We start from the raw sequence: 20,086 nt of genomic DNA on the forward strand, positions 1-20,086 counted from the left end.
AAATCTTTTCAGGTAATGGGGCGATGGCTGGGGGATTGATAGAGAGGGGTAGGGGTGATAGTGGAGATAGTGGTGGTGGCTGGGGTTGGCATTTGAAGATTGTGTCTTACTTCAGCAGTTTCTTAGCACAATATACAAAATGTATAGATGACAAAGAGATGGGGATTAGGAGAGTTGTGGGTAATGCCGAGGGGAGAAGGGGACATGATGATGTCTTTGAAACCACAGCTCTCTTACACTGCTCATGTCTCTCCTATACTTGCCACTTTGACAATTATAATGTTCATACGCTTTAATTTATTTGCTTATTTATTAGGTCATATTTATTACTTTTCCTTGTATTTATTATTTTTATTCCCTGTTTTTCTTCAGATATGAATGATACAGAATGCTTACTGGGGCTTTTTCTCTCTGTACTTTTTCAATTTTACAATAAAATATTCTAATAGTACCGTAACATCTCAAAATCCTGTCTCCAGTGATTCTTAACCCCAGCAGTGAATAAATATGTGTTTTTTCTGCCCTCTGCTGTTTGCTATCTACCAGTTTAAGTAGCCTATGGTAACAGCCAACAACATACACTGAGCTTGATGAACATTAGGAACACCTGCTCTTTCCATGACATAGACTGACCAGGTGAATCCAGGTGAAAGCTATGATCCCTTATTGATGTCACTTCTTAAATCCACTTCAATCAGTGCAGATGAAGGGGAGGAGACAGAGTAAATAAAGATGTTTAAGCCTTGAGACACAGATAATGTATGTGCACCATTCAGAGGGTGAATGGGCAAGACAAAAGAATGAAGTACCTTTGAACGGGGTATGGTAGTAGGTGCCGGACACACCGGTTTGAGTGTGTCAAGAACTGCAACGCTGCTGGGTTTTTCACGCTGAACAAGTTTTCATGTGTATCAAGAATGGTCCACCACCCAAAAGACATCTAGCCAACTTGACACAACTGTGGAAAGTATTGTAGTCAGCATAGGCCAGCATTCCTGTGGAACGCTTTCGACACCTTGGTAAAGTCCATTCCCTGACGAATTGAGGCTGTTCTAGTGCTCCTAATGTTTGTATATTCAGTGTATATATGCCATACATCCACCGTTATTTGATTTCAATAGACTATAGTGATCTAGTACTCACTAGATCTAGTGCTAGATCTAGTACTCACACATTATTCAATGAAGACACAAGCCATGCCACAATGCTGGATAGATTGATGGTATTTAAAAATAATAATAATAATAAAGTATTTGCATGTCATACTTATTGAACAATATATTTTATTTGGGATTTGGGTATGATCTGCCTAGTTTATGTGAAGGGGTCCACACCCACATAGGCCTACTTCAAATATCAATTCAGTACCTTGGACAGCACCTAATTAGCTACTCTCATCGGGCATAGTTGACAGACAGCACAAGACAGACTATATTCCCGAATTAAAAGTATTTTTGTATCAGTGTAGAGGTGAGAGGTATGTTCCGTCTAAAAGGGAGACGACAGAAATACAGAACCATTAATAATTATTCTGTAAAATAAAAAGTGATGACACTCGTTTGGAGATTTAGGGTGAGCCTGCTCTTTGTGTTTCAAGGTTCTTGGGGATTGTAGTTTAAATACGTTTACAAGGAAGCTACTTATTCATTCTAGTGAACGAGGAACACGTTCGCCTAAAAACTGCACTTCCCATTTTAAACCATCTAGCGCTGAGTTCACTTGTGCGAAATGGCTCCTGGGAATTATATTTCCAATCAGTAGATAAGTGCCGTTTCATCCTTCGTGAAATTATTTCCCAAAGACTACATAAACCAAGATGCTAAGCGTAAATTGTAAACATAGATCTGTTAAAGAACACAAACGCCATCTTGACAGCAGCCTTAAAATGGCAGAGAAATGCCAGGGAGAAACCGAGCTACGGACAAGGTTTCTTTTATTGTTTTGAATAGATAGTCCCTTCCCTAATTGTCTACAAACGTAGCTAGGGGGTTGATGGCCAGTGAGAGAGCCGAAAGACGTTAAAATGGATATCACAACAGCGGTTTTCAACGCGGCCAGAGATGGTAAGCTGAAACTTATCCAGAAGTTGCTGAGTAACAAAAGTCCCGAGGAGTTGGAGGCTCTCGCCGAGGAGAAAACGCAGGGAGGCACCCCTCTCCTCATTGCCTCTCGATACGGACACTTAGAGGTTGCCGACTATTTGCTTGAAAATTGTAAAGCTAACGTGGAACTAGGAGGCTCGGTGAACTTTGACGGCGAGACGATTGAAGGGGCTCCCCCGCTATGGGCGGCTTCAGCGGCTGGTCACCTCCCTGTCGTCCGCACACTCCTTAAACACGGTGCCTCTGTCAACAACACTACGCTGACCAACTCAACGCCCCTCCGCGCTGCCTGCTTCGATGGTCACCTGGAGATTGTCCGCTACCTGGTGGAACACCGAGCCGATATGGAGGTAGCCAACCGCCACGGCCACACCTGCCTGATGATCTCCTGCTACAAGGGCCACAAAGAGATAGCCAAGTTCCTCTTGGAGCGGGGGGCCGATGTCAACCGCAAGAGTGTGAAAGGCAACACTGCACTCCACGACTGTGCAGAGTCCGGTAGCCTGGACATCATGAAGATGCTGCTGAAATGCAATGCCCGCATGGAGAGGGATGGATACGGCATGACCCCGCTTCTAGCTGCCAGCGTCACGGGGCACACCAACATCGTGGAGTACCTCGCCCACCAGCCACACTCCTCGCGAGAAGAACGCGTTGATGCTCTCGAACTCCTAGGGGCCACCTTTGTGGATAAGAAGAGAGACCTCTTGGGGGCCATGAGATACTGGAGGAGAGCCATGGAGCTGAGACAACCAGCTGACAAGCTGGGACTCCTGGCCAAGCCCCCTCCAGGTACCCCTGTCCCTGCCTATGACTGTGCCCGTGAGGTGAGCACGGCAGAGGAGCTGGAGGCTCTGATCACAGACCCCGATGAGATGCGGATGCAGGCCCTGCTGGTACGTGAGAGAATTCTGGGGCCCTCGCACCCCGACACCTCCTACTACATCCGCTACAGAGGGGCCGTCTACGCCGACTCAGGCAACTTTGAGCGCTGCATCAGCCTGTGGAAGTATGCCCTGGACATGCAGCAGAGTAACCTGGACCCCCTCAGCCCCATGACAGCCAGCAGCTTCTTGTCCTTCGCCGAGCTCTTCTCCTTCGTGCTGCAGGACCGGGCCAAGGGCACCCTGGCAACGCGAGTCACCTTCCACGACCTGATGGGGGTGTTGGGGAAGAGTGTGAAGGAGGTGGAGAGGGCTGTGGCCCAGAGGGACAGCCCCCCCGAAGCCCCCCAGTTCACCAAGGCCCTGTCCATCATCCTCCACCTGGTGTTCCTGCTGGAGAAGCTGGAGTGCACTGCAGAGCAGGAGCATCTGAAGAAGCAGACGGTGTACCGCCTCCTGAAGCTGAACCCGCGGGCGAGGAGAGGCTTCACCCCCCTGCATATGGCCGTGGACAAGGACACCACGTCGGTGGGCCGCTACCCTGTAGGTCGCTTCCCCTCCCAGACTGTGGCCTCGCTGCTGCTGGAGTGTGGGGCGGACGTGGACTCACGGGACTGTGATAACAACACGCCCCTGCACATTGCCGCCAGCAACGGTTGCCCGGAGATCATGGCGTTGCTGGTGAGGGCGGGGGCACACTTCGACGCCACCAACTCCCAGAGGAAGACCGCATACAACCTGCTGGACGAACAGAGCAACGGGCACCCGGCCCTCTTCCCCCTCAACTACGTCACTCTGCAGTGCCTGGCGGCACGTGCCATTGAGAGGCACAGACTGCCCTACAAGGGCCTCATCTCTGAGGAGATGGAGGTGTTTATTGAGCTGCACTGAAACCCCCCTCTTTGCTAAATATCCCCACCCTATCCCCATCATTGCCCCAGACGCCTTTTAAACCATTCAACAATGACCCCCATCATCTTCACCCCACTTCACCCATGTCCCCCTGACTCCCCTCACCTTACCCAAGCCCGTCTCCCTTCCCTATGGTTATTCTTCTCTGTGCCTCTCCAAACTCCAGACTGTGAGCTCTGTCTCAGATTCAGACCAAATCACAGCAATAAACCTCCCGGCCACTAAACATTATACTGACAACAGACTGGGAGCATCTTAATTGTGGCTACATGCTCTCTTTAGATGACCTATGATTAACACATGGACACATTCTATGTGCTAGGTTGCTATTTGTTTGCAGGTGGGGGGGAACCTTGACCTGATTTTAGGCTTTTATGCTTTCTGTTTGACATTTTTCTTCTGTTTTTCTCAGTAAGATGGAGGACTGCTCACACAAAGGACAGTATAGCGGTGCCTGTATGTATTGGCTGCTGGCTTGTTTTTAGGTGGGAATGGAATCTGTATTACTTGATGGGACATGATCAAATATTGCATGACATGAGCCTTAAAGAGTGAATAGGATAGCTTGTTTGTTAAATCTGTCTTGTTTTGCAAGTTTATCGAGAAGCATCCTTTGAACAAACAAAGTACACACGCTTGTATTTTTATCCTCAATTGAGCATTATTTAATCCCCTGCCTTTCACTTTGACATTTTAAGGAGTGTTTGAAAACTATTTTATGCCAAAACTCTAGCCTTATATCGGTTCTAAATGTGTGATCTTACAGGTTAGCCTTATCTTACTGAACTAGCTTACTACGAATGGAGCACCTAACAACTGTGGTGTGCAGACTAGCATGGGGACTCTCATAAGAATACAGTGTTCTAGCCTACATTTCTTTAGCTCTGTCTAGACTGTGCAATGTGTTTTACAGCTTGGTCAATCTCTGGAAGTCTCCCTCTGGACAGCTTGGATACTGTGAGAAAGGAGAGATGGAGATTTCTCTCCATCTCCTCCTGAGTGAATGTTTATGGACTGTTGATCCCAGTATCAGGTCATCTATTCAAGCCTAGCTATCTACAGTCACCTGTTGTTGATATCAGAACCCAGAGTTGCTACTATGAACCACAGATGCAGGTGAGGAGGATGGGGAATGGATCACACACTGCATCTTTGTCTTATTCTTTTGTCTTTTGTTTTGGACAGTCAGTTTTGCGTTCTTGTTTTTATCATACATGCTTTCATTAGTTTCTGTTTGTCCCTATGTAAAAACCCACCTGATTGAATGCACTTTGAAAAAAACAAACCCCTAAAGGGTAACTTTACAACATCTGGGCTATGGACTCTGAGCCTTTCTCTCTCAACAACTGATTTATTCATTGAACTGATGGTAACTTCAAAGCAAAACTGTGTTGAGATACTTGAATAAAATTCAGTATCCCTGCAGCAGGTGGGTGTTTGTGTTGGCTAGAGGATGCTTTGAATCTCTCTCCCTCTCATTTAGGTGATAGGCTATTGTTGTAGAGCAGTTGACTCCTGATAAGTGCAAAGTCTGTTTAATGCAATACAGTTCCGTTCTCCAGTCTCAATTCAGTTACATTCATTCCAATCACTTCTGATAACTGCTTAAATCACACTATTTCAACAATCCCAAGCCATTGTTTTCATTAGCAGTAGACTGTATCTCATCTCACCTTAACCTTCTCACTGTGTTCCTTTTCCTATGCCGCATGTACAGGGCAGGCCAGTGCAACCCCACTGGTCAGAGAGGGCTGGTCAGAGGGGTTATGAAGGAGTAACAGACAGCTAGACCGACTAACACTCATATTACGGAGGCCCTTATATTTAGATGGATTGAAATAGGCCTGATGGAAGAACACACTATACCTCCCTGCTCTACGGGTTCCTATGCAGCTTACCTATTAAAGACCGATGACTACACTTAACTGAAAAGGGTTCAAGTTTGAGCCCTAGGCCTTCCCTGCTGGTGTGGTTAATTCTAGGGACATGGAGTTTTTTGTGACCTGGCCCTGAAAAACTCTGGGCCCTATTTGTAGTCTGTCGTTAGGGGTCCCAGGTATTTCTTATTGGTCATGTCATATTTTCAGGAAAGCCAACTGGCTCTATTTATTTGTAATGGCTAGAAGGGATACAGCTTTTGTCAAATTGATGACAAAATGTGTCAAAAGATGTATCCCATCTAGTCAAAATCATATTTATTCCCCTCCCTCACTCTTTACATTTGAGTCATTTAGCAGACACTCTTATCCAGAGCGACATACAGGAGCAATTAGGGTTAAGTGCCTTACTCAAGGGCACATCGGCACATTTTTTTGCCTAGTCTGCTCAGGGATTTGACCTTTCGGTTACTAGCCCAACCCTCTTAACCGCTAGGATAGCTGCCCCTTTTCCACTGCGTGTCATATTTGGGTTGTCACCACAGTCTACCTTCACTATGGGTAGTAACTAATGCCTGTGATTTGTGTTAGATTGACCTTTTACATTTCTATTATGTTTCTAAATTCTATTTTATTCCAGTATCAAAAATGTATTTTATTCCCTTATATTTTGTCCTCAAGTGACAAACAGAACATGCTCTCTGCTCTCCCTCCCTTTCTCTGTCTGCAGTTACAGAAGATGTGGTGAGAAAAAGCCGAACAGAAACTTGATCTTTTGCCGCCCGGCGTATAAATAGAGTGTAATCTATGTCAGTGTGGGGCAGAGGGGGAGATGGGGCCGTGTCCTTTCGCCTCAGTCTGGCCTGCGAACAGGCTTACGGTGAGGTAATATACACAGTCAGTCAGGGAACTGGATGACTAGCAGGGACCGTGTCCTTTCGCCTCAGTCTCTGCCCTGCGAACAGGCTTACGGTGAGGTAATACACAGTCAGGGAACTGGATGACTAGCAGGGACCGTGTCCTTTCGCCTCAGTCTCTGCCCTGCGAACAGGCTTACGGTGAGGTAATACACACAGTCAGTCAGGGAACTGGATGACTAGCAGGGACCGTGTCCCAGAAACCACTCTACAATGAGTTTGGTCCTTGGTTGAATTGATTTTGTCGTATCTATTTATGACCCTAGACAATAGCCTATTGTAAAATGATGATAATTTAAATTATTGATGATCACACTTTGATACTGCCGTATTTTACACTTCCCATAGCCTACAGTTTTATCGTTATGGGGATATCCCTCGTTAAATGGCTGTTCATGTTAACGATTGTTATTCAATGTTAAACAGTTACTGTTAAATTCAGTTGGTCTCAGTTTTCTTTCAAATGTTAGAGGTCATGGGGTGAACTTCAGAGAGGTCACAGGAGTGTCAGTAGACCTCAGCCCAAAAAAACAACCCCCACTCCCTGCTCCCTGTGAAGGAACTGGGATAGACGGACCCCCTTACTGCTCATTGGCCTATCTGGTCGATTCAACACCTGGCCGCCTTTTGAAAGCAGAGAAAACAATATGCTAATAGCTTCTGCAGCTAGCTCTGTGGTATGCAAGGTCTTTCCGCCGTAGGCCTATTGCTGACACCCAGCGTTGCGATCTATTCAAATGAAATTCAGTCAAAAAGGACTCTAATTATTGAATTGGACCTCATCTAAGAAATCTTAAGTTTAAGCTCATTTACAGAATTTCTATATCCCTTAACTCAAATACTATTCAGACCACAGCAAAATGACCCCAGTCATTATCATATTGGTTGCTGTAGGTTCTTTCACCTCAGTTGATCTAAAAACACAGCCTGTTAGCTACTGTATACAATTAGCCACTAACAATAACTCAGCAGTGGGACTAAAAAATATCAAATGTCTATAGTTTGCTTTACAATTTTTGTTGGGGTATTTTTGCAGCTGAGTTCCTGCAATTGTACACATTTTGGCATCGGCATAACATTTAGCAGATTTAAAGCTAATTTCCTGCAACATTTTGCAATGACTTATGCAATGTTAATATGATATGAGTGACTTGCACATTTAAAAAAATAAAACACTTAAATATTACATTTACATAAATATTCATACCCTTTACACAGTACTGTGTTGAAGTACCTTTGGCAGCGATTACAGTCTTGAGTCTTCTTGGGAATGATGCTTCAAGCTTGGCACACCTGTATTTGGGGACTTTCTCCCATTCTTCTCTGCAGATCCTCTCAAGCTCTGTCGCTGCACAGCTACTTTCAGGTCTCTCCAGAGATGTTTGTTGGCGTCCGAGCTCTGACTGGCTATCTGACAGGCCCATAGCCATTGTCTTAGCTGTGTGCTTAGGGTCGTTGTCCTGTTGGAAGGTGAACCTTCACCCCAGTCTAAGGTCCTGAGCATTCTGGAGCAGGTTTTCATCAAGGATCTCTCTGTACTTTAACTTTCCCTTCCTTGATCCTGACTAGTCTCCCAGTCCCTGACGCTGAAAAACATCTACACGGTACAATGCTGCCACCACCATGCCAGGTTTCCTTCAAATGTGATGCTGGGCATTCAGGCCAAAGAGTTCATTGGTTTCATCAGACCAGAGCATCTGCCTTTTGGCAAACTCAAAGCAGGCTGTCTTGTCTGGCCATTCTTTTTGGTACCCTTCCCCAGATCTGTGCCTCGACACAATCCTGTCTCGGACCTCTACGGACAATTCCTTCGACCTCATGGCTAGGAACAGTGGGTTAACTGCCTTGTTCAGGGGCAGAATGACAGATTTTTACATTGTCAGCTCGGGGTTTGATCTTGCAACCTTTCGGTTACTAGTCCAACGCTCTAACCACTAGGCTACCTGCCACCCCATTCCAAATCATGTCCAACCAATTTAATTTACCACAGGTTGACTCCAATTAAATTGTAGAAACAAGGATGATGAATTGAAGTAGGATGCACCTGAGCTCAATTTTGAGTCTCACGGTCTGGATTTTTATCTAAATAAGGTATTTCAGTTTTTATTTTTAATAAATGAGCAAAGAAATCTAAACCTTTTTCGCTTTGTCATTATGGGGTATTGTGTGTAGATTGAGGAAACCTTTTAGAATAATGCTGAAATGTACCAAAATGTGCGCTGTAGTTATGGCCCTAGCTCATAAACCTGTCTAGGGAACTGGCACGCCCCCGGTTGCTGTGGCAGAAGACTACAACTGTATATAGCAGGTCTTCATATTTAGTCAAATATGCATGATACTGTGTGAGGTGATACATTCCATCATGGCTACCAGTATATAAGACCTCTGATTAAACCTTTCTGTTTATAGGTAATAGGTATACACTTTGTACATGTATATGTGGAGCGTATAAGCGTCTCCACATGTTAGCCTGCTATGGCATGGTTTTGCCCTCAGGCGACAAACTACCTTTTTGGACCTCACACCACCCCTTGAATTTTTTGGGATAAAAAAATAATATATATAATATCACCTGACATGTCTGTGTCCAATGAAATGAGGGGCTGAAGTGAGTGTGGCCTTTTGTCTGGGGGTAGAGCAGTCCTTTCAAGAAGCAAAGCTGCATGGGACACAGTGCCATCTATTGGTAAGATAAAATCACTTTTTAACATGTTTAAAATTGAAATAACTTTATATAAACAAATATGTGCATGAGTATGTAAAGAAGTATGTTTGATTTGTTTAAAGACTTTTAGATCGCTTTTGTTCAAGCAATATCATGCTAAAGTGTGGAGATGTGCTCGGATGCATAATTATGACCAATGTTTTTACTTTACTATCTACTGCTACTTACAGGAAATGGACATGTTTTATGGGCGGAAGGAACATCATAGAGCAGTTAGGGTCATTTCATTTGACAGTGATCTTGAGGAGAGTCAGGAAGAGTGGATCCCCGAATCAGGTTTGAGAGACAATTAGGAGGTCAGGGGTCAGTCAGCGAAGTTGTGTGTGTGTGTTTTGCGTGTCAGTGGATGAATAAGGGTATATGACACATTCAAATGTATGCTTCCTGCTTTCTTTTTTAAAGGAGAATGCCTGTCTGTTGACAATGAGATTGAGTCTGAGGATGAAGATGTAGCAGAGGTTGATGTTCCACGCCTACCGTAGTGGAGAACACCCCGCAATTCTTACTTCAATGCTTACCCAGAATGGGAGGGCCTGCTTTGAACATATAATGATATCATGTCCCCCCCTCCAGTACTTCAAGTACTTTTTCTCTGAAGACATTCTGGAAGTTATTGTAGGGCAGTCAAATCTATATGCGATACAATGTCACGCAAACAATCCCCTTAACCTCACAACAACAACAAATGGAGCAGTTCCTGGGTACTGTGGGGTACATGTCATTGTTTGGTTTACCAGGCACCCGCATGTTTTGGAACAAAGTCTGCCGAGTGTCCCTAGTAGCTGTCACCATGATACTGAATAGATGGGAGGCTATCAACAATCCCTGAGGTTGACAGGTGGGATCGCAAGCCAAAGATGATCAAAGTCCCCTGCCTTGCTGTGGTGAAAGAATACAACAAGAATATGGGTGGGATGGATCTGCTTGACTAACTGATTGCACTGTACCGGAACCAAATCAAATCAAAGAAGTGGTACCAGCGGCTGGTGTTCCACTTCCTGGAAATGATCATTGTGACCACCTGGCTGCTCTACAGAAGAGATTGTGAAGTCACTGGTATGAGAAAGAAGGAACAAATTAAGCTGTGTGCCTTCAAGTCATACATCGCTGAAGGCCTTTGCAAAAGTGGAAAGAGTCTGGAGCACAAAAAAGGTCGTCCCAGTTCCACAATTGCTGGTCAATAAGAGGAGAGAAGGAACCGCTCCAATTCCAGTCCCTGATGTGCACCTGGATGCCACAGCCAACTGGATGATTATGGATGAAAAGAAGGGAGATGCAAAGTACCAGGATACACCGGTACACCAAAAGCCAAGTGCCAGAAATGTGATGTCCATCTCTGTTTCACATTCACCAGAAATTGCTTCCTGAGGTTCCACACAGAATTGGATTCAAACAATGACCCACACAAACACGCATTCAGACACACTGCAACACTCACTCTCGCACACACTGAAACACACACACTCGCACATATAGGTGAACCCCTCCACACACACAGTCATTTAAATGTTGGTTTATGTTTATAAATGTGAGAAACATTTATACATGAGGTGTTAGTTGTCATTTGTTTACTTCATTTTTTGGATGTTTTGACTTAAATGCTTCTAATTGTGATTGGTTGGAACTATTTGTGGTTGGTGTTTGCATATATTGCTTGTTTTCCTTATTCCGCGTATCATATGTACTATAGAAAACCTTGGTGTTTCAGTACCCTCGTAGCACATTGTTGCCCTGAGGCAACAAACCAATATCTGGTTGGGGGGGAGACAAATTGTATGATGGATATTTTATCATTGACCCCCAAGTTCCCCAAAAATTGGGTGAAATACATTTTCCCTCCCAAAATAAAAAGTACTGACATAGAGGGTTAAAATGTAATCTGTTTGATTTCATATATTTATCTGCAAGGCACTACTGAAGGTAATGTAACCTGGACTGTGGAGAGCTGAGGTTAACACAGAGGTACTCATCCTGTCAGCCACTTGGTGTCAGTAGTTACAAAGGAAATACTAGAATGTGATCTGTCTAGAGGAAGCTGGGCTGCTCAGCATCCTTCTTCCATAGTAGCTCAGATAGTCATATTCAATCATGACAGAGAGACCTGGTCCAAAAACCAACCCTATACCACCTGCCCTATCCCCTACCACCTGCCCTACCACCTGCCCTATCCCCTACCACCTGCCCAACCCCTACAACCTGCCTTATCCCCTACCACCTGCCCTATCCCCTACCACCTGTCCTATCCCCTACCACCTGTCCTATCCCCTACCACCTGCCTTATCCCCTACCACCTGCCTTACCACCTGCCCTATCCCCTACCACCTGCCCTACCACCTGCCTTATCCCCTACCACCTGCCCTATCCCCTACCACCTGCCCTACCACCTGCCTTATCCCCTACCACCTGCCCTATCCCGTACCACCTGCCTTATCCCCTACCACCTGCCTTATCCCCCTACCACCTGCCTTATCCCCCTACCACCTGCCCTATCCCCTAGCCCCATCCCCTGCCCCCTGCCCTGCCCTATCCACTACAACCTGCCCTATTCCCTACCATCTATCCTACCACCTGTAGTATTCCCTACCACCTGCCCTACCACCTGCCCTATCTCCTACCACCTGCCCTATCCCCTACCACCTGCCCTACCACCTGCCTTATCCCCCTACCACCTGCCTTATCCCCCTACCACCTGCCTTATCCCCCTACCACCTGCCCTATCCCCCTACCACTTGCCTTATCCCCCTACCACCTGCCTTATCCCCCTACCACCTGCCCTATCCCCTACCCCCTGCCCTGCCCTATCCCCTACCACCTGCCCTATTCCCTACCATCTATCCTCCCACCTGCCATATTCCCTACCACCTGCCCTACCACCTGCCCTATCTCCTACCACCTGCCCAATCCACTGCCTTATCCCCTACCACCTGCCCTATCCCCTACCACCTGCCCTTACCCCTACCACCTGCCTTTTACCCCTAACACCTGCCCTATCCCCTACCACCTGCCCTACCACCTGCCTTATCCCCTACCACCTGCCCTATCCCGTACCACCTGCCTTATCCCCTACCACCTGCCTTATCCCCCTACCACCTGCCTTATCCCCCTACCACCTGCCCTATCCCCTAGCCCCATCCCCTGCCCCCTGCCCTGCCCTATCCACTACAACCTGCCCTATTCCCTACCATCTATCCTACCACCTGTAGTATTCCCTACCACCTGCCCTACCACCTGCCCTATCTCCTACCACCTGCCCTATCCCCTACCACCTGCCCTACCACCTGCCTTATCCCCCTACCACCTGCCTTATCCCCCTACCACCTGCCTTATCCCCCTACCACCTGCCCTATCCCCCTACCACTTGCCTTATCCCCCTACCACCTGCCTTATCCCCCTACCACCTGCCCTATCCCCTACCCCCTGCCCTGCCCTATCCCCTACCACCTGCCCTATTCCCTACCATCTATCCTCCCACCTGCCATATTCCCTACCACCTGCCCTACCACCTGCCCTATCTCCTACCACCTGCCCAATCCACTGCCTTATCCCCTACCACCTGCCCTATCCCCTACCACCTGCCCTTACCCCTACCACCTGCCTTTTACCCCTAACACCTGCCCTATCCCCTACCACCTGCCCTACCACCTGCCTTATCCCCTACCACCTGCCCTATCCCCTACCACCTGCCCTACCACCTGCCTTATCCCCCTACCACCTGCCTTATCCCCCTACCACCTGCCTTATCCCCCTACCACCTGCCCTATCCCCCTACCACTTGCCTTATCCCCCTACCACCTGCCTTATCCCCCTACCACCTGCCCTATCCCCTACCCCCTGCCCTGCCCTATCCACTACAACCTGCCCTATTCCCTACCATCTATGCTACCACCTGTAGTATTCCCTACCACCTGCCCTACCACCTGCCCTATCTCCTACCACCTGCCCTATCCCCTACCACCTGCCCTACCACCTGCCTTATCCCCCTACCACCTGCCTTATCCCCCTACCACCTGCCTTATCCCCCTACCACCTGCCCTATCCCCCTACCACTTGCCTTATCCCCCTACCACCTGCCTTATCCCCCTACCACCTGCCCTATCCCCTACCCCCTGCCCTGCCCTATCCCCTACCACCTGCCCTATTCCCTACCATCTATCCTCCCACCTGCCATATTCCCTACCACCTGCCCTACCACCTGCCCTATCTCCTACCACCTGCCCAATCCACTGCCTTATCCCCTACCACCTGCCCTATCCCCTACCACCTGCCCTTACCCCTACCACCTGCCTTTTACCCCTAACACCTGCCCTATCCCCTACCACCTGCCCTACCACCTGCCTTATCCCCTACCACCTGCCCTATCCCCTACCACCTGCCCTAACCCCTACCACCTGCCTTATCCCCTACCACTTGCCCTACCACCTGCCTTATCCCCTACCCCCTGCCCTACCCCCTGCCCCATCCCCTACCCCCTGCCCCATCCCCTACCTCCTGCCCTATCCCCTACCTCCTGCCTTATCCCCTCCCGCCTGCCTTATCCCCTCCCGCCTGCCTTATCCCCTCCCGCCTGCCTTTATCCCCTCCCGCCTGCCTTATACCCTACCGCTTGCCTTTATCCCCTCCCCTATCCCCTACCCCCTGCCCCATCCCCTACCCCCTGCCCCATCCCCTACCTCCTGCCCTATCCCCTACCTCCTGCCTTATCCCCTCCCGCCTGCCTTATCCCCTCCCGCCTGCCTTCATCCCCTCCCGCCTGCCTTATACCCTACCGCTTGCCTTTATCCCCTCCCCTATCCCCTACCCCCTGCCCCATCCCCTTTTCTGGCTCTAAACTATCAAAACAAAGAAAGTCACACACTCCATGTATAAACTCCCAGCGCTTCCACATCACTGTGTTTTCCTCAGGGTATTGTCATGAATACTTGAACCAATGTTATGTAGACAAACAGTGCAATTAGTGTAATCAATGACAGTAGTGTGGGGTGTGTCATAATGATTAAGTTCATTAAAATTAATTATTGAAACGGTAAAAAAATAGTGTATGGTATATTAAATATTTTACGCTATTGTTATCATATAGAAACATCATAGACTATTGTACATCATATTCGCATCAACATACATTATTGTTTCATTCAATTTCACATTTCGCATTTAATTTTTGTTACATGTAATATTGGTTCAATATTAGGTGTACGCTAATAAGCTGTAAAAATCATTTATAAGACTTGTTCATAAAGGACAAATGTGTTCATAAGGGCCTGAGATCAAAGTCAATATACAGACCACTGGGGGTCAATGTTTTTAGATAGGATATCCAGTAATCTTCTCTTTGTAGTAGTAGGATCTCGATGTTACCTCCTCTCCTTGGTAAAGCAACATGCTCAATGCCTGTGTATTTGAGGGAGGAGATGGGATGGTTAGCTTCAACAAAGTGAGCTGCTACTGGATAGTCAATGTTCTTATATCTGATTGAGCTGCTGTGTTCAGCTATGCGTTGTTTTAATTGTCTTTTAGTTTGTCCTACATAGGCTTTTCCACATGGACAGGTGATGACATAGATTACTCCCTTGGTCTTGCATGAGATGATCCCCTAGCAGGGATCTTTCGACCTGTATGTGGGTGTCTGAAGAAAGACGTTTTTATAGTGCTATTTCACTGTGCGCATGAGACACATTTGTAGTTCCCATTTGGAATGGGTGTCAAGAGTTTCTGAGTGAGCTCAGGGGGGCAGGTCAGATCTCACCAAACTATCTCCAATATTGCGACCACGCTAAAAGACCACCAGTGGGGGTTCCTTGAAGAGGTGTGCACATTTTTTGTCTGATTGCAGAATATGCCAGTGCTTTTTCAGGATTGCTTTCATTTTCTCCGAAAACTTGGTGTGCTTCTTGCAAAAGAGAACGTTGTGTTTTTCTTTGGTTGAGGTTTTAGTAATTCCTCTCTTTGGTTTTTGAGATATTTTCATCATTGCAGCATCGAGAGTTTTGTCCTTGTAGCCTCTCATTGTGAATGTATCTGTCATTTTTTATAGATTTCTTCTTCCCCTGACGTATGCGTTGACGGTGTCCCCGGTGTCCCCGGTGTCCCCGCCCTCTGTTGTAGATAAAACACTCACCGTTGGTAGAGGAGCCAGAGTTAGCGCTTAGAAACTTACCTGGATAAATAAAGATGAATAAGTACATACACATAAAGAACGGGACTGGTGAAACACATTAGGCCTAGATGAAGGAGAGGAGACAAGGTGTGTGTGTGTGAGAGAGAGAGAGAGTTCCAGCATGCCATCAAGGTTGATTCTGTGTCAGGGCAGGTTTGAATATGTACGTGTGCACCGCATCTCACATCGTGAACTGAAATCTCAGGAGTCAGTTCTGCTGATATAGCAGTTTGTGTGCATGTGAACAGTAAAGGCTTGCCTCCGTCACGTGAGCTTCATATCAACGTCCACCTGGTTCTCTGCATCTCCTCTGGCACAGTATCAGGAGCAGTACACTATATATACAAAAGTATCTGGACACCCCTTCAAATTAGTGTAATTAGCTATTTCAGCCACACCTGTTGCTGACAGTTATATAAAATCAAGCACACATCCATGCCATCTTCATAGACAAACACTGGCAGGAGAATGACCTTACCGAAGAGCTCAGTGACATTCAACGTGGCACCGTCATAGGATGCCACCTTTCCAACAAGTCAGCTTGTAAAATGTATGCCCTGCTAAAGCTGTCCTGGTCAACTGTAAGTGCTGTTATTATGAAGTGGAAACATCTAGGAGCAACAACGGCTCAGCCGCGAAGTGGTAGGCCACACAAGCTCACAGAATGGAACCGCAGAATGTTGAAGCATGTAGAGCATAAAAATCGCCAGTCCTCGGTTGCAACACTCTCTTCCAAGTTCCAAACTGCCTCTGGAAGCAACACAACTGTTGGTCCGGAGCTTCATGAAATGGGTTTCCATGGCCGAGCAGCCACACACAAGCCTTAGATCACCGTGCGCAATGCCAAGAGTCGGCTGGAGTGGTGTAAAGCTCAAACGCCATTGGACTCTGGAACGGTGGAAATGCGTTCTTTGTAGTAATGAATCACACTTCACCATCTAGCAGTCTGACGGACTAATCTGGGTTTGGCGCCTGCCAGCAATCTCTGCCTGTCCCAATGCATTGTGCCAACTGTAAAGTTTGGTGGAGGAGGAATAATGGTCTGGGGCTGTTTTTCATGGTTAGGCTAGGCCTCTTAGTTCCAGTGAAGGGAAATCTTAATGCTAGAGCATACAATGACATTATAGATGATTCTATGCTTCCAACTTTGTAGCAACAGTTTGAGGAAGGCCTTTTCCCACTTAGCATGACAATGCCCCCGTGCACAAAGCGAGGTCCATACAGAAATGGTTTGTCGAGATCAGTTGACTGGCCTGCACAAAGCCCCGACCTCAACCCCATCGAACACCTTTGAGATGAATTGGAACGCCGACTGCGAGCCAGGCCTAATCGCCCAACATCATTGCCCGATCTCACTAATGCTCTTGTGGCTGAATGGAAGCAAGTCCCGCAGCAATGTTCCAACATCTAGTGGAAAGCCTTCACAGAAGAGTGGAGGCTGTTATAGCAGCAAACAGGGGACCAACTCCATATTAATGCCCATGATTTTGGAATGAGATGTTCGATGAACAAGTGTCCACATACCTTTGGTCAAGTAGTGTACCTCTTCTCTATTTCAGGTTGGGGGAAGGTCCTTGACATTTGAAATGTGTATTTTGATATGGTGAGTGTGACAGCCTGTGTTCATAGGTTTGAGTGTGAGATGTCTGATTCTGGAAATCCAATTCCATCAAAACAATTGTTCTCTGCATCTTTCATAGTTCAACAGGATCTACTTTAGCAAACAACGACCTGGGGATGATGTGCAGTGGGGAGGCTATTTAAATGTACGCTACTCATATGTAACCCTAATGATTCTGATAAGTTGTGAATAATGAGTCTGATAATAAGTTCTGAATATCTCCCTTGTTCTTATCCATATCTAGTCCATGACAAGTAGAGCCCATTTTGACTTAAGTGCTACAGTAGACATGATACCCCAGTAACAGCAGCCGTCTCTTTAGTACCAGTTAGTACTGAGATGACAGAAAAGGTTCGGAAGACTAGGGATGCGGTTGCTATTGGAGATCTTGACCGCATGACGTCATGGGAGGGCGTCATGGGAGGGACCTAATCGTGTGTGAGAGAGCGAGCGAGAGAGAGGAGGAAGAGGGAAAGGATAGATAGAGGGAGGGAGAAAATGTATTGGGGAGTATCGTTGACATCAACCAGCAGTGTTTAAAGCTACCGGACCGGAGATGGTCCCCCGACACACGAGCGCAGAGTAGCGGTCCTTTAGGGCTTCTGAGGAGGCGAGAGGAAAGCTTGCGTTCCCTGCCGAAAAGTAAAACCTTTCTGAGGAGCTCAGCTGTCAAATGGGATTATTATTTCTGTCCGGGGTTCAAGGGAAACTGCCAGTTGAAAGTCCATCCACATGAATTTATCAGACCAAAAAGAAGACGGAACACTCACTTTCCCTATTAAGGTAAATATAAATAAAATTTTTTAAAAATAGGTTGTTTTGCAATATGCACAAGTAATTAATACGTTTTCTTTATTTATTATTGAGCACCGCGCCCTAATCGTTAATTCACACCTCGACCGGTGTGGCCCGGTAGGCTGTTTGGCTGTGCCTTATGTGCTCGGCTGCTGTTCTATATTAGACATAAGTTATGGGTACATTTTGATATCTCTTTCGAACACCCTTGTTTGGTGGTGTTTTTGGCTACTTGTGACTTTGAATGCAACTGGGTGAGCTTGGGTTTTCTGATTGAGAATAATATAATATGCCGGTTGTCTTCTGCGGTACCCAGCCTTCTTGCCACCCAGCTTCTCGCCTCATCACAGAGTCTTCATGAGCGACCCCTCTCTAGCTGACAAGTAGCGACATGTCGCCCCTTTGTTCCTCTTTAGTTTGTTGCGTCGGTCATCATGGAAGAGTGACCAATTTTATGTATTCTTTATTTTATTGTTATTAACAAATTTGAGCCTATATTATAGGTACGGGTTTTTCTCCACTGTGGACTATAGGCCTTTATCGAGCGTTGACCATCCAATTGCCATAAATCGGGCGATGTCATGACACCAGGTGGCGAGGCGGATGGACCGTTTAGAGATTACTCTACAGACCATTGGGTCGCTTCGTCTATTAGGAACCTGCTTCTCCATTTGGAATTGTTGCAAAAAACATTAAATATTCATTATGTTTTACCCATTTGTTAATATTATGTGTTGACGCATTTAAAACCCTATAAAATCCAATTAAATGCGAGCACACTTTCAGGAACCATCTAGGCTACATAAATGCTTTGCTGGTTTTGATTTACCTTGACACATTTTCTCAGGGTTAGTTTGCTTAGACAAAACCAAGCACACGTTTAATACATTCATTAACCACAATGTTTTTCTTGTTGTTTTAAGTAATTATTTCGCCATACAGACAGGCCTTTTGGCAGCAGTTTGAATAGATCAGATCCGAGCTGAGGCCTAATAGTTTTGTTTGTGTATTGCTCTCAACACAGATGCTCTCTCCATCCCCTGGGAGGCATCATGTGTAGGCAGGCTGGTGTTCATTCCAAACAATTGCCACATCCCTAATTGCTTCAAATCACACCCATGCACCCATTCATATTTAATGAGTTTATCAGTTCCTTTAAAACGGATAGATATTTACTAAACATTTATACCTGGCTAATGAGACCATTATGACCAGCTAGAGTAGGGCCTTCTTTTCAATCCATTCTCTCTTCCCCCAAAGATAGATTAAGACTATTCTCAGCCACATGAAGTTAACCCACTGGGCACAGACGTCAATTCACAACATCTCTTCCACGTCGTTCAACATAATTTAATTGAAATGATTTGGAAACAACCATGATTCAACCAACGGGTATCCAGTGGGAAACTACTCAGACAGATACAGGGTCGACTGCTACGCACAGCTGGTGAAACCAGTGTTTCTGTGTAGGCCTGGGTCTTGGACTGGGTCTGAAGAACTTGGGTCTGGTTCACGGTAGACCTCAGACAGTATAACATATTCACCAATCCTGTGCAAGAAACCTGAGAAGCAACACACTATACCAAGCAGGCAGAATTGGATTTGAATCAAAAGAAAAAAATCAATTTCCAATTTTAGTTTTCTCTCAATCAGTTGTCTTCACAACAGGCTTCAATCTTTTGTTCATTTCTACATCAGCTGCTCCTTCAGATTAGCATCAAAAGCATGCCAACGTTGACGCGACGAGTGAGCCCTGTGGGAAAGCTTTGATTTCAGACCTTGCTGCTGTGTTTTCCCAGATGCTGGCAGGCAGTATTGATTCAAACACAGCAGAACAAACGGTTCTATTTATGTTCTTCCTGTCCATGTTGTCTTTCAGTCCCGTGGGCTGTTGCTGGTCAGTAAGAGTCCTGTTAGCCAATGCCCTGGTTATCTGCAACCCTGGGCCTTGTGCATCTCAGCGGCACCAATGTGAGGGGACGTGAGTCAAGAGACTATAATAGAAGGATACTTGTCTGTTGTGCAGTTTATCTAGAGGATCATCCAGAGGACTCTCCTTGCAGCTTTCAAGATTGAGCGATCCTGCCCCTGGTAAGCGT

At 46.4% G+C, this 20,086-nt stretch overlaps 2 protein-coding genes across 5 annotated transcripts in view; both read left to right on the top strand.

Moving 5' to 3' along the window:
- Positions 1 to 1,827: 1,827 nt before the first annotated feature.
- Positions 1,828 to 5,324, top strand: LOC110530679 (protein fem-1 homolog A). The gene has a single exon (XM_021613917.2). The coding sequence runs from the start codon at positions 2,024 to 2,026 to the stop codon at positions 3,875 to 3,877; it is 1,854 nt and encodes a 617-aa protein (XP_021469592.2). The 5' UTR covers positions 1,828 to 2,023; the 3' UTR covers positions 3,878 to 5,324.
- Positions 5,325 to 17,658: 12,334 nt separating this feature from the next.
- Positions 17,659 to 20,086, top strand: part of LOC110530680 (receptor-type tyrosine-protein phosphatase S) — a 138,940-nt gene continuing 136,512 nt past the window's right edge. For all 4 annotated transcript variants that reach the window (XM_036986334.1, XM_036986332.1, XM_036986330.1 and 1 more), the window contains exon 1: positions 17,659 to 17,975. The gene's annotated coding sequence lies outside the window, so the exon portion shown is untranslated. The remainder of the gene's footprint in view (positions 17,976 to 20,086) is intronic.

Source organism: Oncorhynchus mykiss, chromosome 8 (genome assembly GCF_013265735.2).
Source record: "Oncorhynchus mykiss isolate Arlee chromosome 8, USDA_OmykA_1.1, whole genome shotgun sequence".
Classification (NCBI taxonomy): domain Eukaryota; kingdom Metazoa; phylum Chordata; class Actinopteri; order Salmoniformes; family Salmonidae; genus Oncorhynchus; species Oncorhynchus mykiss.